The 26,561-nt window shown below is 44.1% G+C and overlaps 1 protein-coding gene and 1 long non-coding RNA gene across 3 annotated transcripts in view; one reads left to right on the top strand and one right to left on the bottom strand.

The window, feature by feature from the left end:
• LOC125623164 (uncharacterized) overlaps window positions 1-22,902 on the top strand; it is a 29,930-nt gene extending 7,028 nt beyond the window's left edge. Inside the window, exon 3 of the long non-coding RNA XR_007352908.2 lies at window positions 22,812-22,902. This is a non-coding gene — a long non-coding RNA (uncharacterized LOC125623164). The remainder of the gene's footprint in view (window positions 1-22,811) is intronic.
• The window catches only part of YBX3 (Y-box binding protein 3), a 36,363-nt gene that overhangs the window by 2,923 nt on the left and 6,879 nt on the right, over window positions 1-26,561 (bottom strand). Inside the window, exons 3-8 of one of the 2 annotated variants that reach the window (XM_048822043.2) lie at window positions 24,271-24,304; window positions 15,041-15,130; window positions 14,090-14,212; window positions 5,924-6,124; window positions 3,921-4,015; window positions 691-862 (exon numbers count right to left, since the gene is read on the bottom strand). In XM_048822043.2, coding sequence (XP_048678000.1) covers window positions 691-862; window positions 3,921-4,015; window positions 5,924-6,124; window positions 14,090-14,212; window positions 15,041-15,130; window positions 24,271-24,304 — 715 coding nt within the window. The remainder of the gene's footprint in view (window positions 1-690; window positions 863-3,920; window positions 4,016-5,923; window positions 6,125-14,089; window positions 14,213-15,040; window positions 15,131-24,270; window positions 24,305-26,561) is intronic. The other variant, XM_048822052.2, reaches the window with a different exon arrangement.

Raw genomic sequence — 26,561 nt, 5'->3', positions numbered from 1 at the left:
CCCTTCCTCTATTCAGTATTAGTATCAATAATTGAGGCTTGGAAATCCCAAGAAAAATGAATCCTCAAACATTGACCATAGTAGAGTTTTGCCTTTAGCACACTACTTCCAATTCAGCTCCAGCACGGAAGGAGGAGATCAGCTGTCTCATGTGGTTTGCGGAATGAGACTCAGTGCCTTTCATCGCTAAGCTTCTTGCTGGACTCTGCAACTAGGTCATTGGGACTGACTGGTTCAAAACAATCAAGGAATGGGATTTGAAGCCTTCACCTCCAGGGCACTGATTCCAATACAGACCCTGTTTGAAGAGAGATGGATGGCTCAGAGGGAATGGGGAAAGGCAATGGAGTTCCATCACCTCAAGGACACTGGATCCAGTTCAGAAATGGCCAACAGTTATTCCCATCTGATGGCTGTTTACCATCCTGTGTGAAATGAGTTGGTTCTTGAGCAAGTTTCTAGTAGGACAGGTGATTATATCAAATACAACCACCCTCACATATAGCACCAGTTTTGGCAGCCTCAACACTTACCTATGACATCCCCTGCCCATGCTTTTCAGCACAGGGTTAGGGACACGGGCAGCAGGAGAGGGAAGCTAATAGCTACAGAGCTGTCTTAGGTGTGCATGTTGGCAGCACCAGTCCCAGAACTCAATATACCTCTCCCCATTGCCAGGGATGCTCTCACCTCATTGCCATCTTGGGATGGAGCACTGGGCGGGCGGGGTCGTCGCCGATAATTGTATGGGCGCCGGTATCCACGACGGGATGGCTGCTGGCTCATAGCATTAGCCTCGTGCTGGTTCTCCTTGTTTTCAGCCTCTCCAACCACTGGTGCAGGGCGTGGACGTGGGGGTCCTCTGAACAGGAGGAGATGCAGAGAAAATAGATATTTAAAAAAAAAAAAAAAAAAAAAATCAGTAATTGCTACCAGTAGAACCTCCCCAAGTGATAAGAGTCATCTCAAACAAGTTCCCTTTCAACTCCAGCAGTCCAAACTTGAACTGGGTTCAGCTGTGAATCAGAGATGGTGCAGACCCGTGAATTCATCCAATCTATCTCCCTGCAGCTACAAAGGCCAAGATACCCACCCCAACCCTTTGTAGGCTTCCTTTCCTACCCTACAAGAACACTTTTGGAGAGTGTCAAGCCAATACAATTGAAAACGGTGACCAAAAAACTTACTGCCCACCACCCAGTTTCCATTAGTTATGTGGCTTAAGCCATCCTGACCCTCACCGTAGGAGCTAGGGGCCAATACAGCTTTCCAAAAATAGAGGTTTAACAGCAAAGCAACAGTCACTTTGGATTTAGAGCAGGGCAAAATCCTGCCCACTGATCTCACACAGAAAACAGTATGTAATTCACTGGCTTCAAATGTACAAGTGAGTGATGTCATCCCCATAGGAGGAGCGCACAGAGGGGATATGGGACTTATTAGTCAAGGTGCACAAGGCTTGTGTTTCTGGCACTAAAGGATAATGATTCTAGTCCCAGTTCTAACAGAATGAGTGTGATTTATGCAGAGTCTGTGTGAAGAATGTGGAGTCATTACAGCTGAGCAGAAGATCTGACCTTACTCCAGATGAATGCAGTTCAGGGTACCTTATCTCACACTCACCATTCATGCCCTCTTTGAGGGATGAATAAGACACATTCAGGACAAGCATCTGAATGGTCCTTTCAAATTGGAGGGGCTTAGTTCATTAGAAGTGGGGCCAAGTCTCAAAAAAAGTTTGGTGATTTCCAGGTTCAAGCCTCGGATGAAAAATAGGCAACTCCTGATTTTACCTAAACCTGTTCTGTGTACCAGTCCTACTCATGAAACCAAAAAGAGGTCAGAGATCTCCACAACCGATGTGGTGGAAGCTCCATTGTGAGTCATTTAACACGAGGACTGGAGAATTTCCTGCTGAGTGAAGGGAACAATCCTATATTGCCAGTGGAGGATGTAAAACATGTAACCCAAAGAGAGTCCATGAACTTGCTGTTGGAAGGCACCAGCGCTCATGTGAAATCCACCTGACCTGTCACTGTGTTATTTTTATCCCAGTCATCTAACCAGTCATTTTGCTTTCTGGGGAGGAAGGGAGAAGTTCTCTAACCCCTCCCAAAAGCAGTCTGATGAGTTCCCCCCCCCCCTTTAAAGTCACCACATTTTCTTACAGGAGTGGCAAGAATAACTCTGCAATACTCTCCTTTACCCAGCCAGTTATCTTGAGCATTCAAGAAACTTAGGGCATGGCTACACTTGCAGATGTAGAGCGCTTTGAGTTAAACCAGCCTCTGGAGAGCACAGTAGGGAAAGTGCTGCAATCTGTCCACACTGATAGCTACAAGCGCACTGACGTGGCCACGTTAGCAGCTCTTGCAGCGGCCACAGAGAGCAGTGCATTGTGGTAGCTATCCCAGTATGCAAGTGGCTGCAATGTGCTTTTCAAATGGGGGAGGGTGGTGGAGTGTGACAGGGAGTGTGTTGTGTGTATGTAGGGGGAGAGAGAGTGGGTTTTTGGGGGGCTGAGAGCATGTCAACATGCTGTCTTGTAATTTCAGACAGCAGCAGACCCCACCTCTCCCCCGCCTCTCTCTCACACACAGCATTCCACAGTAATGGTTGCTTTGTCTCGGGGCAGATAAGCAGCCGGCTGTCAGAAATGGAGCTTTCAAAGGGCACATCCGCATTCCTACAGCAAGTTCAAAACAATGAAAAGAGTGGCTACTTGACTTAAGGGGATTATGGGACGTTTCCAGAGGCCGATCAGAGCGCAGGAATGAAACATCTTGTTCACACTGACGCCCAGGTGTTTCAGCCAAGGCACAACAAGAGTTAACCTTCTTACTGAGGTGGAGTACCAGAAGTGCTCTAGCCATGGAGTCAGAGTGCCCTCTACGTGCCTTGCCAGTGTGGACGGGTAGTGAGCTAGGGCACCCAGGGCTGCTTTAATGCGCTCTAACTCGCAAGTACAGCCAAGCCCTGAGGCTTGCCTATACAGAGAAGACACTGTGGAATAAGCTGAAGTGTGAATTTAAAGCTCAATAGCTATTCCAGACTCTTATTCCACAGTAAGAGTGCCTTTGTGCAGTTTAGCTTAATCCAAGTGGACTTAATTTAAGACTTGGAAGTGGATTAAGCTAAACCACATGAAGGCACTCAGTTTGGAATAAGTGTACACACTAGAAAACCGTTGTGGAAAAGCTATTTCCCCCATGCAGACAAGTCCTTAATCTTGAGGTCCTCCCTCAAACCTAGCCAATCCCCCCCAGTTCCTGCAGAAAGTGTCCGAACAGCAGGATACTACAGAGTAATTGCAATGCTCTGATTAAAATCAGGACTCTAACTGTCCTTTTAGATCTTGAAGGGTAAGACTCAAATAGTCTGTCTACACTGCAAAAAACCCAGTCAGCAAATTTTAGAGCCCAGGTCAACTGACTCTGGCTTGTGGAGCTCACACTACAGGGCTAAAAAAAAACAAAACAGCAAGTGTAGCTGTTCCAGTTTGAGCTGGAGCCCAGCTCTGAAACCCAGCACAGGGGTAGGGTCTCAGAACCTGGGCACCAGCCCGAGTTTCGCTGCTGCGTTGGGCTGTTGGTTGGTTTTTTGGGTGCAGCGTAGTCATACAGGAAAACAGATAATGTGTGACAAATTTCAGAATGTTGCCAATTGTTGAGACACCAGAGACTAGGGAAGAGGAATCACATACCCTAGTTCCACACATTCTCACACCCGCAGGCAAATCCCATCACCCCTCCTTCAGCTTCCCCTCTGTAAAATGGCGAGAATGCTTTTTACACACAAATCTTTGTAAAGTATTTTGAGTTCTGGGGATTCTGTACCAAAATGTTCTTAGGTACTATATAGGCACTGTGACAGCTTCAATCCAGTGGTAGCTTGGATAGGGGAGAGTGTATGGTACATACCTGCGATAGCGCGCGCGATAGGAGGGATTCCGATGGATTTGCTGATGAAGCTGTGCTCCTTCTGGGACCCCATCCTTGATTTCCCCATCACCACCCTAAGACCAAACAAAAGGATTATGGACACGTTGGCAGCTGATGGAGGATTTCTAAACTACAGACGGTTGGAGTGAAAGCCAGCTAGTCCTGCCTCTTCTGATCATGGGACATGATATGAGAACAAAGGGGAACATGGCAAAATTAAACAACCAGTAAATTTAGAACAAAATCAAAGGTAATGTATGTTCATGCTGCATTTGGCTGACCTGTGGAACTCACTGCTGCAGGGCGTCAGTCAACAAATATGGCAAGTTTTTTTTTAAAAAGAAGACCGTATAACTTTGTCCATTAAAGGAACTGAGAACTCATACTTCAAGGTGCAAAATAATCAGTTGCAGGGGACAGAAGCTTTCAAAGCATTATACAATTAGCCAAGTGCATTACAGGGTTTTTTCCTTTTTTGGAATTGAAGGAATATTTAATATGCGAGGCACTATACTGGACTATATGGACCAACAAGCAGAACTGTCAGGAGCAAGATATCAGGGCAGATGGACCAGTGGTCTGTATGGGAATTCCTATGTACCAAAGAAGGAAGAACAACATGGTCAGAAGGCTCTTACTCTGACAAAGAAGAAAACTGGAAGTACACGAGCCAGCAATGCCCCTCCCCTTCCTCAAAGGAAACAGATGGTAGAAAAGCCACCTTAGGATGCTTATTCACTGCTCCAGAGAGGCAGAAACCTTACCAAAACTGCTTCTGACACATGCTTGTGAGTGCCCCAATCCTGGGCACTGTGTGTTCTTGTATTATTCATCACGGGGGGGGGGGAGGGGGAGGAGAGATGATATATATCAGGTCCTTCCTGGGGCTTTTCTGCCTCCAAAGTTTCCTAGAGACACAGAGCTGCTCTAAAGACACTTGCAGTTTCACATGCTGTGCCTGCATATAGCTATGCCAACTATTTTTAGCAGCCTGACAGGGGCAGCTGCTGGGGTGGAGGAGGGGTGGAGAAAAGTAGGGAGTGGAATCAAGACAAAGAAAAAAAACAAACAGAGAGAGAGCATGTGAAAGAAAACAGCACATCAGGTAATGCCGTTTGTTGGTGGAAAAACTGACAGACAAAAAGTAACCAGAGGAATCTCCATCAAATGCTGGCTAAATGGATAGTACTGGTAGAGGTAATCAAATACAATCTGAAAGGTGTGAACACCCAGGAGGGAAAGACAACTTGGACATTTAGAGTGGTTTGAGATAGAACTATTACTCTTATCCTTTTGGAATCAGAAGGCTTGCAACATGCTACAAAACAGGTGACAGTAAAATAATCCCATAGTTTCAGAACTCCCCCCCTACTTTCTTTCTTTACTTTCTTATGTTTCATGGGGTGGATGATGCCTGGGCACAGACTGAGTTAAGACAGACAGCTCTAGATCAATAGTTTCCTCCAAGCGAGATCCGTTGAACAGCAGATGATCCACAACAGGTGACATCTTTCAGAATTAGCAAAGGGGATGGCGGGAAGGATGGAGAGTTACTGGCTTGTCCACAAAGAATGAAAAGTTGGAGAACTACTGAAATATGAATACTACAAATGCATAGAGAGGCAACAAGTGTCCCATGGCTCCAGTGAACTCCACAGGTCATTGCAATAGAGATTACTGGGTTTCTCAATCACCTCTTCATCAGAGAAAGCTGAATCCTGCTGCCTCAGTCCTCCAAACCCTGCAATTACCATTTGAATGTCAGAATAATGTAACTGGATTATACCTTTTTGAGGGACAATTATATTGTTGTTTAATGAGGATGGAAGTGTACCAGCAGAAAATCAACCTGGAAGTTCAGTCACAACTGTGTCTGAATCACTCCACTGAGAAGCAAGTTCACAGATGTAGAGGCAGATGGGTCAGCAAGGGAGAAGGGAGCAGGGCAGGGAGGTAATCATAGTTTCCAGACGCTGTTTTACCTGCGTGCCATCAGCAGCATGGGAATAGACCCGTGAGCGACGGTCAAAGGTCTGTCCTGCGCGGTAAGGTGGGAAGAAGCGCTGCCGGTACTGTGGGCGGCGCAGCTGGTTCCGTGACCCTGGGATATGCCCTTCGGTGATGAGAGGATCCAATCCTTCACTGCTCCCGCTCCCCTCCTCCTCCTCCTCCTCACCCGGGTACTGACGAAGCAAAGAAACACAGAGTGAGAACCAGGAGGAGGAGGAGGAGGGAGCAGATGTCAAACCAAGGCCTCCCCTACACAAAACCAATGTAATTCTAGACTGCACACACTTGAGCACCTTATCAGGGAGGAGACAGTCCCTTTCTGTGACTCCAGTGCGAATGCACCAGGTCAGCAACATCCAGTTTCAGGCACTGCAGTGCCAGAAGATGCAGTCACAATGAAGGGAATGAGGAGAAAACAAAAACAAGAATGATGAAGGGGCTGGAAGGTCTGATTTAAGAGGGAAGGTGCAAAAGATGACATGCAGCCTATCTAAGGAACAACTCAACAGTGGGGAGGGGCATAATGTGAACATCAAGGAGCAGGAACTGATTTTAGGGAGAGGGAGGTACCACGGGCCATGATTGGAAGCAAATACCATTTCATCATTCCCTTTGTGTATTTGCCTACTCTGATCTTTGCGCCTTCTTCCATGCTAGCCACAGGCCTGCATTGTACTCCCTTATCCTAGCATGCATACCTACCAAATTTCTCCTCAAGACTCCCTTGCACTGCAAAGCCCAATCCAGATCAGCAGGCCCCTCCCGTACCCACTGTAATGGATGTGTGTGCTGTAGACAGATGATTACTAGAAAAGTCACACTCCCCCACATCTCTGAGAAGCCAAGACTAGAACCCTGGTCCTTCAGTTTGAACAATATAGGCCTGTACCATTTGAACTACAGGAAATCCCCTTTACCAGGCTTAGGGCAGGTATACACTTGCATCAGCACAGCTGTACCAATGCAGTTGCATGCTGTAGCGCTTCTGGTGAAGACGCTCTAAGCCAGTGGTGGGGAACCTGTGGCCTGCGAGACATTCTGCTAACGTTGACCGTCTGCAACAGTGGCTGCGGTTCACCATTCCCAGCCAATGTCCCTAGCACGTCCCTGCGGCTGCCACTGAAATCCCATTATGACAATATCACTAGTGCTACCAATTTTTCAACTGATCATTTTAGCAATAGCTTCCAGCCAATATACATGGCCCACAATCCCAAACCATTTCCTGAGCCTTTGACACTGCAGAAAAGTCCTACAATAGCCTACGTATCTGCCAAAGCCTCCATCTTCCCCATGGCAGCTTCCAAAATGCAATTTAATTTAAAACTCTTGCAGCATATAGAAGAAAGAAAATTTAAGGGCAGTGTAAAACCTGTGAATTGAATACCCAAATAAATAACTGAGGGAATACTATACTAATTGGTCTTTTCATCTGAATTTAATTCAGTAAAATCCTCCCCCTTTTCATTTAAATGCAGCTTCCAGAGAATTTCTAGTTTAGACATGGAATCCAGGATTTTGCTATAGTTTAGGTCAAGCTGACCATGCTGGGGCCTTGATCAGGGTGTACATGATACTAAATGATAAAGAAATAAAACAAAATTTTATCACAGAATCTTAATCTAGGTCTCCCTACATATGTTGTGTTGTCTGTCGACTTCTGTGGCTTGCACACAGTTGACCATATGGTCACATACATGGCATCAACTGTTTATATGGAGCTTTACAAACATACCGTAGGGAATGAGCTGTATCCTACACACTCACCCGCAAGAGTTGACCATTTAAATGTTTGTTCCTACTATCAGTGAAGTCAATGGCAGAAAACTTACCACAAACACTTACTACTACCTCTTCTACATAATCTAGAAGTGACATGCAAAAAAGTCTCCTTTTTCCTTCTCTGTGGAAGTACAAAGAAAGTGTGTGTTTCTCCAAAGTGGATTTTATCTCTTTTTTGGGCTTTGAAACATCAAGACAATCAAGTCAGGTCTTCCCTGGTTTTTGCTAGAGCACTACTACAAGGACCAGTGAATAGGAGTGGTAGCCTTTATAGCCTGCAATTGACAGGAATTGGGTGTTTGTGTTTTTTCACTAAGATCTTTTTCTCAGGTTTTTCTTTCCTCCTGACAAGCCGTTCACACCTTGGATTCTCCACTCTGTTACACCATGTTTATGCCATTGTAACTCCACTGACTTCAGAAAAGGTGAAGAGTACATGGAAATGATTTAGCAGAGTTAAGAAATAAGTGTATTAGTGTTTTTAGACAATAAAATAAAATCCTTTCCCCTCACAGTTCCACAGGAGACTGAAGCCTGGATGCCATAATCCTACCAGTTCTTTAGCCATCTATAAAGTCTTCCAGGAGGGAGTAGAAAATACCTGAATTTCTAATATTAAAAAAAACAAAAAAACACAAACAACATTGTGCAGGGGTCAGGAAAGACAAAAACATTTTAAAATATTCCTCCAGGTTTCTCCCCACTATAGATTATAAAGCGTGGGGGGGGGGGGGGGGAGGGAGAGAGAGAGACAGGGACGGACGGACAAGTCTAATTCCTCCACCTTTGCAGGAATATACCAGTTACTTCAGACTCAAGGTCCATCTAGTCCAGTATCCAGTCTCTAACACTAGCCAGTATGAGATATTTCAGAAAAAAGGTTAAGAACCCTGCAGCTGGGGTGGGAAGGCCTCCATGAAGATCTTGTCCTAATAGTCAGAGATTGGCTTTAATCATGAAGCTGTTTATCCCTTTCAAGACCTTCCTTTGAGCATTAATTATTATAACTCTGAATAGGCTTATCCCTATAGTGCTATCCCTCTTTGAATCTTTCTAAGTTTTTGGCCTCAAGAACATCCCCTGAAAGCAAGTTCCAAAGTCCAATTATATATTTCCTTGTTAGTTTTGAATTTGCCACATTTCAATTTCAACATTCCCTTGTTTTTCTGTTATGAGACAGTGAAAAACAGAAGCTCTAACCTACACACACACACACCATTTTATATACTTTTATCATGTCTTTTTTTAGTCATCTTCTTTCTAAGGTAAGCCATCCAAATCTTTTAATTTTTCTTCATATGACAGTCTTTTCCATGCTTATCCATTTTCATTGCTCTTCACTGAGCCCCTGTATTTTTGCATTATTATTTTAGAGGTGAGGTGACCTACACTGCATGCACAATTCTGAAGTGACCCAGTTCTCAGCTAGGCTATTCCTACTGTGCAGAAAGACAGAGGCAAGCTAATACAAGGGAGATAATCTTAAATGTTAAACTTTAAAAAGGAAACACCCAGAAATTTGGTAGGGACAATAAGATATATATAACAGAACATTAATATAAAGTAACAAATACTTGCTTAGGAAAATAAACTGTAAATTACCATCACAAAAGAAATTTGTTAACACCATGTTGTGTCACCCCAAGAGAGAATCAGCACCTCCTCTCCCTGAGCTTCACCCCAGTTATTCCACCACCTTCACCTCTCTCTGGCTTGCGACGCTCCTTTGCTTTGACACTCCAATGACCACATCTCTTTCCTACAGGTCCACTCCTCTACCTGGATAGCCACACTCATTCCCAAGGCGCCCAAACTGTATTCCCTGTCAATGTCCCAGTGGTCAACCTCATCATTCACAAGGAGGTATGCCCCTCACATCCAGGCTCCTTGCACACTGTGTTTCAGACAGTTAGCTTCCTCTGGCAAATCCCCCTTTTATCCCAGCACCGCCTCTTTTTGTCGTCTCCTTCTTTAACTACCTTCCAACTCCTTCCCCTCTCCCTGCTCTCTCATTGCCAGTCTCTCTCCAAGGACAGCATTCTATGCTACTGCATCACAGCTGCAAGCCTTAACATTATCCCTCTTGATTGAAACTGCAGGAGGTGCTAGTCCCAGGGCCAGGGCAACTACAATTCCAGATTAAACAGATCACTGATTCATGTAATGGCATTATATGCCATTTCTTATGCATCTTGTTCTCCTTTGACTGCAGCTGCACACTGAGCAGAGGTCTACACTGAGTTGTCTACAATGATGTCCAGGCCCTTTTCTTATGTAGGATAGTTAAATTAACATTTGTCTTCATGTTGCCCATTTACCTAGCTTGGTCGAGTCTATGTACTTCCTCACAGTCCTCTCTAGTTCTGACTAACCTAAATAACTGTTACCTGCCGATTTTGCTACCTAACTGCCCTTTTCGTTGTTAAACACTAGACCCAGTACAGAAACTTGAGTCATCCCACAACCTTTTGCCATAACGAAAGTTGACCATTCTACTTTGTCTTGTCTCCTAGCCAGTTTTTGATCAAATGACAATACTTTGCCTCTCACCCCATGATACTTAGCATCTTTAGTAGCCTATGGTAAGAGACTTTGTCAGAGACATTTTGAAAGTCTAAATTAATTATTTCAACTGGTTCTGCTTTGTCCACTACTTCATTGACAAGGCCAAAGAATTTTAATAGTGTTGCACTAAATCTATTTTCCTTCGCAAGAATTGTAGTGAGTAGACCCTGTAATAAAACATCTGTAAGATTATTTTTAGTTATTGTTTCAGCCAGGTTACCAGGTACAGACGTACAGCTTATAGAACCTATCGTTTCACAGATCACTGAGCCATTTTTAAAATATATATATATATATACCTCCAATCCTCCCATATAGCAGCTAGATTTAATGAGAGACTGAATGGTTTCTGCTAGTATTTAGGAGCACTACACTGTCCTGTTTATGTACCTGGATGGAGCACATCAGACTGTCTGGAATCCCACGTGTTCCATATGTCTTGTCTTTTATGGCCTTGGCAATACACACCCTAGTCAAGATCGAAGGCATCGGGGCAACTATGCTGAGTTGGGAAGCAATAGGTACCATCCTGAAAGTTTCTAACCCAACTGGCATTCAGGACCACTCTGATAAAAGGTGATACTTTGTGCAGGTTGAAAAGTGGGTTTCTTCCAATTAATCAAACTATCCCAAAAACTGGAAGAGGCTGAATACATACTGAACTGCTGAGGAGAGGTCCTGTGGAGCCTGTCAACCAGACGTGTAAACAAATATTGCTTAGTGTCTGAGGTGTGCAGCAACCACTATGAAGCACTTGGTGAACACTCACAGGGCTGTGATAAAGGAAGGACTCTAATGCCTTGTCTCCACACAGAACCTCAGAACTTGATGCAAGCATTTGGATGCTGCATGAAAGCAGGTGTTCTTTAAGGAAGCCATAAATGCCCCCCATCATGAACATCCTGAATGTGAATGGTTACATGTACCTGTTGAGGTTTCTGAGGTCCACAATGGGTCTCAGGCCATCATTCTTCTCAGGGATCAGGAAAGAGAAAAAATAAATTCTTTTCCCTTCAGCGTTTTTGTGGAAACTCCCCTGTAGCTCTTCTTGAGAAGAGAATCCACCGCTTCTGACGGAACTGTCTCAGAATACGGGTCCCTGAAGAGGGAGGTGACAAGGTGGCACAACGAAGAACTGGATGGAGTATTTGTCACTGACTGTGTCCAGTACCCAGAAATTGGAAGAAATCCTATACTAGATACTGTAGAAAGAAAGACTGGATCCAAAGGATAGGGAGACAAGATGTAAATTGGTGCACAGCTCTCAACTATACCTCGCAAAACTTTTGGATAGAGGCCAATGCTGACTCTATCCAATGGCAACGAAACCTGATTCTATACTGCTGAGGCAAGTAGCAAGTTTAGAAGGAGGTGGAGCATATCACCTTTGGGGCTGTATGCTTTGGTGTTGTGAGGGAACCTGACTTTGAAAGTAGGAAGGGCAGACCTCCTCCAAGTTGAGGAAAAGGACTGCTAGCCACCAAGAGCAGGCAGAGGCCTTAATGTTCTCTAAGGCTTCATCTGTTTTGTCATTAAAGAAGCCCAGGCCCTCAAAGGAGTACACTCCTATGGCCAACCATCCTTGACTTCTGTGCAAGGCATCATATGCTGCTTTTAGGGAGCACTTTAGCAAGCACATGACCCTCAACAACCAGTGTCCTAGGTCATTTCTTCTGTTCCTCAGGAAAAACTCCAGGATGTGTCTTGTGGTATCCACAGGGCATAACTGTAATGGGACATGTGGCTTACAGTTGGCCACCCAAAATCCTAGTGAGACAGGTAAGTAGGAACATCTACCAAAATATCCAGTTAATATCCCCTCTGTCAGAGAGGGTAGTGTGGAACACCTTACTGACCCTTCTTTCCTGTGCTGCAGGCAACAGCACGGAGTTTGCCAAGCAACACTATAACTGATGTCCTTCACGTGGTTTAACATAAACCCTGTCTACTCTCTTGGAAATGAGAGCAAAGAGAGCCAGATATCCTTAGGCACAGTTGTAGGCAGAGCAAGCTTGTCTCTGGTCTGCATCTGGAATCTGATAAACAGGGGATTGATATCTCTGGTGCCATAACCTTTTTTGCAGCTTGAGAACACTTGCCATTCTCCCCACTAGTTACTGAAACAGTATCTGTTCGTAAGGAGGGAAACAGATGAAGCACGAATTTGTTCTTCTGATGAGACACTATTCGTATGTGCCTACAAAAGGAACTTGAACGTTTCCTCTGAAGGAATCTCATACTATTCCACAGATGTGGATAGATCTAAGGGGTCTCTTACTGGTATCTGTGTCAGCAAAGACAGGCTGTGTCAGTGGCAGATGAGGAATAGGTGCCTGTGAGGGCATTGGTGCAGAGAGAAGATATAGTTTTGGAAGGGTCACTGGTGCCAGTGCAGAGATTGGCCTCAACCTCCAGCAAGCCTTTCATGGAGTCCTGTACAGAGGGCAACACAAGTTGAAGATGGCCCTGCAAGATATCCTTCCATGATACCTTGATCTGAGGTGGGGGTAGATGACCAGGGTCCTGAGGCTGAGTCAGGAGACCCTCCAAGTTAATCTCTGAAGGGGTTAAAAGTTACCCCCAAGGCAGTTCTGGATTAAGACAAGAGAAATCAGTACAGGCACAGAATTCAAACAGCAAAAAAAGCAAGTTGTGGGGTGGCTAGTTGCCTTGACAGTGGACCCCCCCGCCAACTCAGGCGCACAGATATCAAAAGGCAACACTGCCACCTGAACCAATGAGGAATCCAAATTAGTTATGACAGCTCCTGAGAAGCATGGAGAACAGGCGACGGCAATGCCATAAGAGTCTTCAAGGCCCTCATGGATTGAAGAGAATAAAGGAGAGGGATGTGGCTTCCTCTCTCTTTGTTGTTGCTGCCTCCTCTGTCAATGCTAAGGTTTGAAATCTTAGCAATTGGTGCAGATATTGCCACGGTGTAAATCTAAAGTGGCACCTGTGACAGATTTACACCCAATACAGAGCCAAGGAAATTCCGATCTTCGGCCCATGATAGAAGGTTGTTCTGGCCTCAGGGCTCCCAAGTGTGTGTCTTGGACCCTGTGTCAGAGGACCTCAGCACAAAGGCTGAACTGAATACCTTTGGCAGACCTGTCAGGTTACCAGGCTGTAGGCTTAGATTTGAGGCTGCAGGCTCATCTCAATCTCCCATGTGGTCCACGGAATGAAAGTATAGCACTCTGCACAATGCTTTACTGAATGGGTTTTACCCAGGCACAGGAGGCACCAAACATGGGCATCAGACTTTGGCATAATCACAGGGCGAAAGGTGCACTGCTTGAAGCCCTTGCACAGATAGGGGCCTAACATGGTCCCTGTACGGGCAAGGAAAGCAACTGTTTATTCCATCACTTTTTAGGCCAGCGTAGACAGAACCAAAAAGGAGTGAGTGAAGAGAATAGAGTGAACACTTCACTGTGCAAAGAAATACAGGCACATTTTTAAGGCGGAAAATATTTTCACCACCAAAAGCCACTTTTCACATCCTCCTAGAGACAGACACCAGAGAGGGATCTCTTCAGAAAAGCTCAAGTGGCTGAGTGTATTATGTCAGCTCCAACACTGTGGACACATAATAATGGTAGAAGACAGTGGCCGGTTAACCTCTCCCCTCTGGGTACATCAGGAGGAACATACCACTTGCCTCCAAGTTCAGCTAGATTTGTTCATCATGACAGAGCTTAACTTGGAATTCCCCACTCCTCATGCAGGGAATCTCAGGATCTGGGTTTGAAGTGGGAGTGCTGGAACTAAAAATGAGCCCAACTTACATTACGAGGTGGTCCACGGCGTCTGCCATAATAGCCACGTCGGTAACGGCGCCTGTCTGCAGCATAACGGCTGCCTTCCACAGGGACTCCATCTGGACCAGTGACATTGGCTGCTTCTGCACCCTGAGACAGAAACAGAGAGAAAGGACGTGATGAAAAACATGCAAGAGAACAAGAACCAAGTGGAAGGTGTACAGACCCAGAAAAAGGAAGCAAGATGGGGAATCAAAACACCTCCCTGTTTCCAGAATTAAGGCAAGAGGTGATTGTCTTCCCTCCAAATAGCAGGTTTCTTTGACGCTGCTTATTTTTCCATTCCTCACAAGCTGCATATGGCAAGAATGCACAAGCAGGCCAGGTATTCTCAACTTCATTTCCAGAAAGAGATTCACAAACTATAGGGAGTTCAGAAGAGATCAGCAAAATGATCAGAGGGCCAGAAAAATTGAATTGAATTATGAGGAACAAAAACAACAACACCCCTAACCAACCAAATAAACCACACACACACCACAAATCAAAACAACCCTTGAATATCTACAGATTAGCTAAATGACAATTAACAGGGAACATGAATCTACAAGTATTTGAAGGGTACCAATACCAAGGACAGAGAGAATTATTCAGCGGGAACAAAAATGTGCATGTACAGACCCACAGCCCTCCTATTTAAGAAAAAATTATAGCCCACAAGAGTAATGGGATGACATTCAAGAGAAACAATTTCAAAGTGGAGATCCTGATATATTTTGCAAAGATTTATTAGACAGAACAATAGTCTCCCAAGGGAAATAGCAGAAGCTCCATCAGTAGAGTAATTTATCACTAGACTGGACAGAGCACTAGAGGACATATACAAAGGAATGATCCTACATCCACCCCCATTGGGAGAAAGGTGGAAATGGACTACTCAAGACCACTTAGGCCTCTCTCTCTCTCTGATTCTCTCACCTTCTCTCCCTCGACCACGTCAAATTCTACAGTCTCTCCATCACCAACACTGCGCAGGTATTTCCGTGGGTTGTTCTTCTTAATTGCGGTCTTTAAAGAGACAAAACAGTCATCTTGATCAAAAGTCAGAGGTGGAATGCAACAGAAATCAGATTCTCCCAGAGCAGTTCCCCTGTTAGCAAGTTAGTGGCTGGCAGCAAGGAGACAGAGTGGCTGCTATCCCTTGCCTCTGCCAAATCTCAGACTATTCATGTACAGCCTCACTGCTTTATTCAGAAAGGGCACTATATAGTGATTTAAATGACCTTGAGCAACTTAGTATCTCAGTACCATACAATCCTTAGCAGAGCATAACCTCTACCTCAGAGTACAGCGAGAGATATTATTCTCATTTTTAGACATGGAACAGAGGCACTAAGTAGATAAAGTTACTTGCCCAAAGTCACACAGGAAGTCTGCTGGATTGAACCACGGCAGGAGCCAAACCAAGGTCTCCCGAGTCCTAACTTACCCTCTTACGCTCCAGACCATCCCCACAACCCCACTGGCATCCACATTGGCAATTTCTCCCCATATAGTTCAGAGTACCATGGTATCTGTGACAAAGGCTCTAATGCTGTCATGACAGTGGTGTTTCTGTATTATATAATGGAAGGAATATTTTACCCTAGGTGTTTGTCTGGGTAGTAGAACCAAGGGCAAGAAGAGGAGGCCCTTTCTGAAAGTCACTTAACAGGTCATTAATAATGCCAGACCAAGTAGCATTAATGGTTCCACCCCTTTTCCGAAGCAGCATCCTCCACCCCTGCCCCCCCCACCAAAAAGTTCAAACATGGTAAGTCAGAGAAAGAATCAGATTGAGAGATGCTCAGAGTCACAGGAGGATCTGAACTTGCTAACAGATACAAGTTAGTTCTGTTCCTGTAACTCAGGAGGGAAGTTCACCTAACTGCTTGTGGTGAAGCATTAGATTAGATTAAATATGCCCATATGCCATTTTTGACTCTAATGCTCTGGTCCTTTGTCTTAAGAAGGTCGTTGGACACCATCATTGGTCGCAAGTCCTCAAAGGGAAGAGACAAGTTCCTGAAACCCACTTGGACCTGCATGGTGATAAGTGTTTTGTATACGTGGGATAGCGTACTTAGGTCCTGATCTAATTCCACACAGACACAAGAATGGGCAGGAGGCCCAAGACCTGACGTCCTTTCAGAGACCATAGAGGACAGAGGTCCAAAAAGCCACACGACCTTGACAGCATCTTGAATTTCTCTTCTCTGTGGACAGCAAAGGAGAGATGGGCAGATGTGAATTAAACTGAAATCTCTTGATGGATGACAATATTAACTGTGCATCCCTCTACCCAGACCACCACCCCCCATATCCAGTAGTGCCCCCAAAGTTTCAACAAAGGGAACGCAGAACTGTGCAAGATGTTTGCAACAAAATCTGAAACTATGCAAAACTTCTGGCTTTGGGCTCTGTTCCACTATCAAAGCTCAGCCCATATTCATTGAAAGGCTCCTTGAGCAATTAGTGGGCTACACCTACATCTACTAAAGTTAATGCAATTTATGTCAAAGATTTTAACTGAAGCACTATCATAGAAACGTCGGGTTGGAAGGGACCTCAAGAGGTCATCTAGGCCTTCTTCTGGTGCTGAGGCAGGATTAAGTATACCTAGAAGTGTTGTCAAGCACTTTGAGATCTTAACATGAAAAAAGGTGCTATATATAAGAGCTAGGTATCACAATTAACAAACTTGGACACAGATTAGATCAAAACCAGGAAAATTTGATACCAGCACTGGATTTAGACTCTGGAGATTTGGGTGCAGTTCCTGCCTTCGATGCAGACTTCTGTGTGACTGTGGCCACATCATTTCATCTGGTTCAGTCTCTCCTAGCCTACTCCCATTTGTCAAATGAGGAATCTAATATCAGATTTACCTATATCACAGGGGTACAGTAAGAATAAATTCATTCAAATCTGTGAGGTGCCCAGATGCTATGGTGACTGAGGACAGACTGGATAGTTTGTGGTATTATGAGATTTATGGATAGAAAGATTGCAATTCTTAATATTTCACTTAGAGAAAAAGGTGATAATAGAAATATATTATACATGGACAGATTCGGGAGATATACTACACAGAGACAAAACTAATTTTGAATGAATTCAAAATTGAAACAAAGTAAAACACACAGATTGTACATGAAGGAACAGTTCACAGTTCAGGACCTCTGCTGAAATAACCTTAAGGGATGCTAACAGAGCACTCAAGGATTTATGATAAGGCCATTGCAGAGAAACTAAATGAATTCTTTGCACTAGTCTGCACGGTTGAGGATGCGAGGGAGATTACGAAACCTGAGCCAGATTTGTCACCTAAAAAGAATGAGGAACTGTCCCAGATTGAGGTGTCATTAGAAAAGGTTTTGGAACAAATTGATAAGCCAAACAAGCAATAAGTCACCAGGACCAGATAGTATTCACTCAAGAGTTCTGAAGGAACTCAAATGTGAAATTGCAGGACTAACTGTAATCTGTAACCTATCGTTTAAATCAGCTTCTGTACCAAATGACTGGAGGATAGCTAACGTGACACCAATTTTTAAAAAGGGCTCCAGAGGTGACCCCAGCAATTACAGCCAGTAAGCCTGACATCAGTACTGGGCAAACTGGTTGAAACTACAGTAAAGAACAAAATTATGACACACATAGATGAAATAATTTGTTGGGGAAGCGTCAACATGGTTTTTGTAAAGCGAAATCATGCTTCGCCAATCTACTAGAATTCTTTGAGGGGGTCAACAAGTATGTGGAGAAGGGGGATCCAGTGGATATGGTGTATTTAGATTCTCAGAAAGCCTTTGATGGGTCCCTCACCAGAGGCTCTTCAGCAAAGTAAGCAGTCATGGGATAAGAGGGAAGGTTCCCTCACGTGGATTGGTAACTGGTTAAAAGATAGGAAAGAAAGAGTAGGAATAAATGGTCAGTTTTCAGAATGGAGAGAGGTAAATAGTGGTGTCCCTGAGAGGTCTGTACTGGGATCAGTCCTATTCAACATATTCATAAATGATCTGGAAAAAGGGGTAAACAGTGAGGTGGCAAAATTTGCAGATGATACAAAACTGCTCAAGATAATTAAGTCCCAGGCAGACTGCAAAGAGCTACAAAAGAATCTCTCAAAACTGGGTGACTGGGCAACAAAAAGGCAGATGAAACTCAATGTTGATAAATGCAAAGTAATGCACACTGGAAAACATAATCCCAACTATACATATAAAATTATGGGGTCTAAACTAGCTGTTACCACTCAAGAAAGATCTTGGAGTCATTGTGGATAGTTCTCTGAAAACATCCACTCAATGTGCAGCAACAGTCAAAAAAGATAACTGAATGTTCGGAATCATTAAGAAAGGGACAGATAAGACAGAAAATATCATATTGCCTCTATATAAATCCATGGTACACCCACATCTTGAATACTGCGTGTAGACGTGGTTGCTCCATCTCAAAAAAAGATACATTGGAACTGGAAAAAGTTCAAAAAAGGGCAACAAAAATGATGACAGGTATGGAACAGCTGCCATATGAGGACAGATTAATAAGACTTGGACTTTTCAGCTTGGAAAAGAGACGACTAAAGAGGGATATGATAGAGGTCTATAAAATCATGATTGGTGTGGACAAAGTAAATAAGGACATGTTATTTACTCCTCATAACACAAGAACTAGGGGCCACCAAATTATATTAATAGGCAGAAGTTTAAAACAAACAAAAGGAAGTATTTTTTCACACAATGCACAGTCAACCTGTGGAACTCCTTGCCAGAGGATGTTGTGAAGGCCAAGACTATAACAGAGTTCAAAACAGAACTAGATAAACTGTCATGGAGGATAGGTCCATCAATGGCTATTAGCCAGAATGGGCAGGGATGGCATCCCTAGCCTCTATTTGCCAGAAGCTGGGAATGGGTGACAGGGGTTGGATCACTTGATGATTACTTGTTCTATTCATTGCCTCTGGGGCACCTGGCATTGGCCGCTGTCAGAAGACAGAATACTGGGCTAGATGGACCTTTGATCTGACCCAGTATGGCCGTTCTTATGTTCAAGGGTTTCCCTAGGCTCTAAAATTTGATGTAAACAGGCAAGAAGTCTTCCTCAAAAGATGAGTAGCAGCACTGTCCTGTCTTACTGCTGTGCAGTATCAGCAACAGGTGTGAAACCAAGATTGACTCAGCCCTTCCATCTCAGAGGTGAGAGCATTACAAATTAAGACACACTGGGCACTCAATAGTTAAAAGCTTGTACAACAGGATTTCCTTTTCCAAAGAGAAGCCTATTTGGAGAAGTCTTCTTCATGTATCCTCTGATGATACAGTCATATCATGTTACTATGACATGTTAAAAAATAGCCATGCTCCATCCAAGAAGCAACTGCATTTCAGTGCACACACCTTGAATACTGCATGCAGTTCTGGTTGTCCCATCGTATGTTAGAATTGGAGCAGGGCAACAAAAAAATGTTTAGAGCTATGGAACAGCTTCCATATGAGGAAAGAATAAAAGGAGTGAGACTTTTCAGCTTGGAAAATAGATGACTAGGGGGATATGATAGAGGTCTATAAAATCATGAATGGTGTGGAAGAAGTGAATAGGGAAGTGTTATTTACCCCTCTCATAACACAAGAACTAGGAGTCACCCAATTAAATGAAGAGGCAGCAGGTTTTAAAAACAAAAAACAAACAAAAAGGAAATAGTTCTTTACAAAATGCACAGTCAACATGTGGAATGTGTTACCAGGGGATGTTGTGAAGGCCAAAAACTATAACAGTGTTCAAAAACTAGATTAATTCATGGAGGATAGGTCCATCAATGGCTATTCACCAAGATGGCCAGGGATGCAACCTCATGCCCTGGGTATCCCTAGACTCTGATTGCCAGAACTGGGAGTGGATGACAGGGGATGGATCACTCAATGATTGCTATTCTGTTCATTCCTTCAGAAGCACCTGGCATTGGCCTGTCTGAAGACAGGATACTGGGCTAGATGTATGATTGGTGTTTAAGAACATAAGAATGGTCTGACCCAGTACAGCCAAAGAGGGATAGAGACCTTTAAGGGTGCTAAAGGGGCTGCAACTAGAAGAAATTAGTTGAAATTTCAGGAGGAAAGTTCCAAGAAATATTTCATCGTTTATTTCATTTTGGAATAGCCATAGCCTCCCAATGAGAATGGTAGAGGCACATCACTTGGGTCATTTATAACTGGTAATAGACAAGAGACCTAGATAACACAGCAAAGAATGATCAGGCTGTGTCCAAGAAAGCAGGGAAAGATAAGCAAGATGAGGTCAAATAGGTCTTTCTAGCTCCAGATTCTACATGATTTGGAGCCATGGCAAGAGAGAAACTGTTAATACAAAGCAGCCACATATGCTCTAAGGAGAGAAGCATTTTAATCTGTATGCTCTGTGTATATATAAATAGCATCCAATAGCAGCAAATAAAGAGTGTTAACCCTCACCCTGATCATGAGATCTGCCTGCTCCCCTCCCACTGTGTGCGTGTGGAGGGTGGGTGTGTCCCTTCAACTAGGTCAGCCTTATTCTAAAGAGATTACATGTGTAATCCAGCCCCTCCTCCATACTCCCCAAATGCTGGGGGAGGAGTCCACAGTGGCAGGGAACAGTCACTACCCACAGAGGAAAGAGGCAGTTCAGAGCAGGATGTTTGTGTACGTGATTGATAGGACTTTGTAACTGCCACTCCCTGCCTGACTGTTCCCTTTCCTTCTCACTCAGGCAGGCCCCAATCTGCTTGACTGAATCACTGTACCATCCCAAGGGGATGCTAAGATCCCTCCCATCTCTCATAAATTCAGCAGGGATTGGTTTAGTTTGTATTTGGTTGGGAATCCTACCAGGAAAACCTAGACTACTGCAGTGGGGATATCGCTTCCCACTGAATCAATACCAACTCCAATTGCCTAGTATTGCCTGAAGGTGGTCAGTCCTTCAGAGTTTCAAATGCCATTTGGTTAGGGCTCCTGACAGGGTAGTGGGACAACAGAAGAAAGGGAAGGAAGCATGAATTTGGGAACATCAAATCCTGGACCAAGTCTCAGACCAGCCAGAATGGTCTAGTTATGGATGTTGAAACAATGGGACATATTTAATCCTAGAGTAAACAGACATCTGAAATAAATGGAGTTTCACTCACTTACATCAGGCCTGACTTTTGCTCAAAGGGCACACTCCTAGAGGATTTTAACCATCCACTTTACCATATATTGACCTGTGGAAGGACAAAAATTCTCCCCCATCTTCCCACTATAGCTCTTTAATCTACATATGGGAATCAAATATCTCCCCTTCTCTGAGAACAGGAACAAAGAGGTGACAAAGAGAGTGGGTAGAAACTCTGCTACATCAAAACAAACTATTATTCTTCACATTTAAGAACCCTCATCTACCATCATCTTTTATGCAAGAATGCTACCAATGCCATTCTTGATTGCCCATTTTAAAAACTTTTCAACAAGCACCTCTGTGCCTACACCCACACCATTGTAAATAGCTGTAGAGCCACCTCATTGTCCTTCTTTAAATTTCCCCTTAAAAATACTTCACTGCCATGATGCCTATTAAAACTTGACAATGATTAGGCAGCTCACTTGCTGCTATCACCTTTTTCACCATGACCAATATCATCTCACTGTTCCCTTGTGCTGACCCCCATCTTTTAGCTGTATCCACCTGCTGCCTTTTGCCTGGCACTTACGACGGTCAGCTCTTTGGGACAGGGAGATATTGTACAATGACTAGCACATGAGGCTATAAACCCTAATGCAATATAAATTGTAATGAATTACACACAAGCACCCCTGGTGTCTCATCTCTCATTAACACGTTCACAAACTCTTAAAACTGTGAGGTGAACTCTGACTCCTATCACCCTGAGGAACAGTCACACCACTAAGCAGAGCATCCTTAGCACCAGTAATGTTATATACAATACACACTAACCATTGTTTAACATGCACGCTGTGTGTGTGTCTCATCTGCTTCTAGTGGCTGGGTCACATAGAGGATATAACCTCTTACAGCTGATGGAGTTACTCCTTTAGTTTTAAGTGGTAGAAGCCTGTGTTTTTGGTGCTTAAAGTTCCAGGCGCTATACAAGATGCTAGCTCATCAGGGAGAATTTGAAATTTTGTTGTTTTTAGGCGTTTAGGACAAGCTTCCCAACAGGGAATGCATGTAACCCTGTAAGGCCTAAGGCCTTTCTCTGCAGCCACATTAGAAGAGCAGCAGCCATTAGCCAAGAAGCAGAAAGTCACATCCTTACATTCCATCTAAATTACATTAAAACAATGTAATATCGGGCTGTTAAGAAGGCGATCCTGTCCTAATAGCAACCACCATCACCAGACAAAGAAACCGATCTTAAGATGGTTGAAGAAAACTTTGCTTGATGACATTCTGTCTGGCAAGAAATCATTTATCGACAAGTTGTGGTTGTGAAATCCCTACTTTATTGTTTTGTCTTTATGGTCCCCCATTTCTCTATTGTTTATCTGCAGGGTCTCTGTCTGTTGATTGTTTCTGTCTGTTACATAATTAATTTTGCCAGGTGTAAATTAATTAAGGTGGTGGGGTATGTTTGGTTAAAGAATTGTTTTACAATATGCTAGGATTGGTTAGAAAATTGTTTTGTAATATTTTAGTAAAATGACTGGTTATGGTATTGGTTAAGCAGGACTCAAGTTTCACTATATAAACTGGGGTCCAAAAGGAAGTTCTTGGGAGCCAACTCCAGGACACAACCCCAAGATCAGAGCTGCCAGACCTCAACACCTTGCCAACCACTCCGTGAGGAAGCTGGAGTCTCCCAGATGACCTGATCCTGACTGGCCATCAAGAAAAGTTCATCTGCCTTATCGGGACTGGAAGCAGTGAGCACTGTATGCTTAGCGTATGCATTCTTTTTTGGAGGGAACTGTTAATAAATAGAGGTTAAGTAGGCTATTACTGAGTAAGGCTCTTTCACTGGTAAAAGACCCTGCAAACTTGCAGAGTGTAAGGTTATGCCCTGAGCCCACGGAAGGGTACGGGTGGGTGCCTAAATTAACAGGATCATTCCTGAGACCTAGGAATGGTGGAAGGGTGGGTGCCCTAGAGCGTAAGGTTATACCTGAGCCCTAGGAACAGGGAAAGGGTAGGGGTGTCTGAATTATGAGGGTTATGCTTGAGCCCTAGGAACCGAGTAAAGGTGGGTTCCCCTAAAGTGTGTAACAGAATTTTGTGTGGGTAACAACCTCTTGGTCAAATGTGCATCTCTCAGATATTACAGTAAGGAGTGTGATGTAAATACAGATAGCTCCTGAGCATTTAACCCTCAGGATATGGCAGCCATCCTCAATTCTCAGAACAGAAGTTCCAGGTTATGTGGAAACACTTTAAAAGCATGACCTGCTGATGGTTCAGGGAACCCCATGTGCACTAGCAGGCTTCTTGTTGACCACTCCCTGCCCAGTCACAACTGGTGCATTCCCTCTTGCCTGTCATTCTTGGTTGCAGCTATCTCACATTGTGACAGCTGATAATGTCCAGGCTGGTTAAGGACCAGACTGGATCCTTTTCCTTCAAGAAAATGGCAAGAAAGGGGACAGAAAGAGAGATTGATAGTAGAGCAAGAGGAGGAATAGGGCTGAGAATGAAAAGGAGAAAAGAAGATTGAGAGGACTGGAAAAGAAGCCTGGAGTATGAACAGGAGAGAGTCTAGTGCAGAAAAGGAGGGTGGGAGGATGAGGTAGAAAACAGCAAAAAAGGTTCATTTAACTTCATTTGAGCCAGATACTCCCTCCCCAACACCAACTGAGCAGTTACCCTGCTGGAAAGAAAAAAGCCCCCTGCCTAAACCACAGTGGGCAAGAGAAGACAGAAGGAGCTGAAAGACAGAGGGGAATCTGTCACGGTTACATACAGAGGAAGCTGGGAGAGTTCCGAGTAGGACAACCCCTTTAACTCCATATAATGAGAGTGGCTAAGAGAAGGAAATTTGTCAGTGATACATGTGGGGCTGAATCAGTTCAGAATGACCCCTTTAGCACTCGTAAGGAGAAACTAGGGCTGAGAGATGAATATGAACAGTACATAGCAACAAGTTTTACCATGCATAGAATGTACAAAAAGACAGTCCATTGCCTCTCACTCACCTGATGAACAAACACATCTTCTTTTGTGTCATTTCTGTGGAAAAAGTGTGAAGAGAGAGATGTAATCATGGGACATCTGATTATTTAGACCTGCGGCTTTACGGGAGATAGTTCTTGGGGTTCAGCTCACCAGTCCATGCACCTCTTCTGAGGAGGAGCAGAACCTGGAAATACATCTCCTGAAGCCTCCATAGGGCACACACCCCCTGGGAGTCCATGTGCAGTACAAACCTACTCTGCCTCTCCATCCAGACCTGGCTGTGAATTCGCTCTGTATCATTTCCCCAACAGGAGGGGATTGTCCACCTTCCCCAGGGACCACCCTGTAATCTGTGGGCAGACATCCAAGGTGTAGTCTGACATAGGCAGCAAGACTATTATATTCTCTCCCTCTCCTCTCCATGACCACAGGACCTGCAACTCAAGCTCCCAGCACATTATCCCACAGGTCAAGTGAGACTGTCAACAGGACTGGGCACAGCTGTTAACATAGCTCCCCTTACACTGAAACCCAACACAGCCCAGGAGAGGAGGGACTAGGAATACTCATTGGGAGGGGGAGAGCTACATATGAAATAAAGAAACCAAAAACAAAAAAACCCCACTTTCTAGGTTGTCTAGACAATCCTCCAGCCAGTACAGGATTCTACATGTGATACAGGCTGACATATCTGAGAAACTCACATCCAGTGCGCACACACAGATGCAGAAGCTAGGAACTCTTAAATACTCCAAAACAATTTCAGTTCCACTCTACTATTTACAACAGGTACTTGAAGTTAATTCTGTGGCTTATGAAAAGGTGCTAGGTTTTCAGTAAAGAAATCTGAGGGACTCCCCCATGCCCTTCTCCCAAATATGCTCCTCCTGACTTAGGAAGGTAGAATTGTATAAGAATATAAACCTTTTTATTTCAAGGCATAAAAGTCAAGCACTAACAGGGGTTAAAAACTTCCTCTGTAAGCTGGTTGTTCCAAAATTGGCTATTACATGGTTTCTTGCACCCTCCTCTGAAGCATGTGGCATTGGCTACTGTCAGAGTCAGGATACTGAATTAGAAGCACTATTGGGTATATTATCTATGTTCCCAGGAAGGAAGGGAAGTCTCCATGGCCGATTCAACAGTTTGGCTTCCCTACTGGGACTGATAATGGGTGGATCAGGGAAAGTAGGGGAACAGAATAAGGGCAGGTCTTCACTACCTGCCGGAACGGTGGGTTGTGATCGATCTATTGGGGATCGATTTATTGTGTCTCGTCTAGATGCGATAAATCAATCCCCGAACATGCTCCCCGAAGACTCCGGAACTCCAGCTCGCAAGAGGTGGAAGCGGAGTCGACAGGGGAACAGCAGCGGTCGACTCACCGCTGTCCTCATGGCCAGGTAAGTCGACCTAAGATATGCGAATGGCATATCTTAGGTTGACACCTGCCCCCCCCAGTGTAGACCAGAGCTAAGTGTGCAAATTTTGATAATGTTTTTTTTGTGTGGAGACTTCTCCCACTGGACTGAGACCCAGAAAATTCACTTCACTGAGAGAACATAATTGGAAACAATCACTACCTCTGAGGGGCTGAAGTAAAACCAACGACCTAGAGATGGAAGGCTTGATATTATTTTCCTTAACTCCAAGCCATTCATTAACCTCCTGATCTTGCACGACCTTGGAAAATGTGCTTTAGAAGGGGATATAGAGCTCCCTCAACATGAATCAGATCCCCTCTCCACCTCCCCAATATCAGTGCCCTTTTCGAGGAGCAGCCAGCCTCAATGAGCTGTGGTTGCACTGAAAGGTTCGGTATCCCCATTCTCTAATTCATCACAGACATCGAGTCCGCCACAATACAGTGTTGTATTGGAAATGGTTTCTATGATGTGAAAGACTGTGTGTCTCCCTTCTCTGATTTCCTTGAGTTATCAAACTCCCTGAACTGAAGCTTGTGTGGATTCTTTTGCTATATCCATTTTCTGACAGAGGATTTTAAAAAAAAAGTTTGAAAACTATTTTAAATAATAAATAATATTAATAAGCAAGTTTCTGTAGCTTGTCAACTAAGTTTATCACAGTGTTTTCATGAGCAAGACATGTACCACTAGCTTTTAGCTCTCCCATTTTTTGCTTGAAGTCACTTAGAAACAATTTAGAAACCCACATGAGCGGGTGATAAGATGCCTTTGAGGGTGTACTGAGAGTACAAGATGCAGTTTCTTAGAATTCAATGTGGGAGAGTCGAGCTAGAATTCTGGTTTGACCTATTAGAGAGAGAGAGGGACCACTTCCAAAATTCAGA

The sequence above is a fragment of the Caretta caretta genome, chromosome 1, assembly GCF_965140235.1.
Source record: "Caretta caretta isolate rCarCar2 chromosome 1, rCarCar1.hap1, whole genome shotgun sequence".
NCBI lineage: Eukaryota > Metazoa > Chordata > Testudines > Cheloniidae > Caretta > Caretta caretta.
This window is presented reverse-complemented; position numbering and strand designations above follow the sequence as displayed.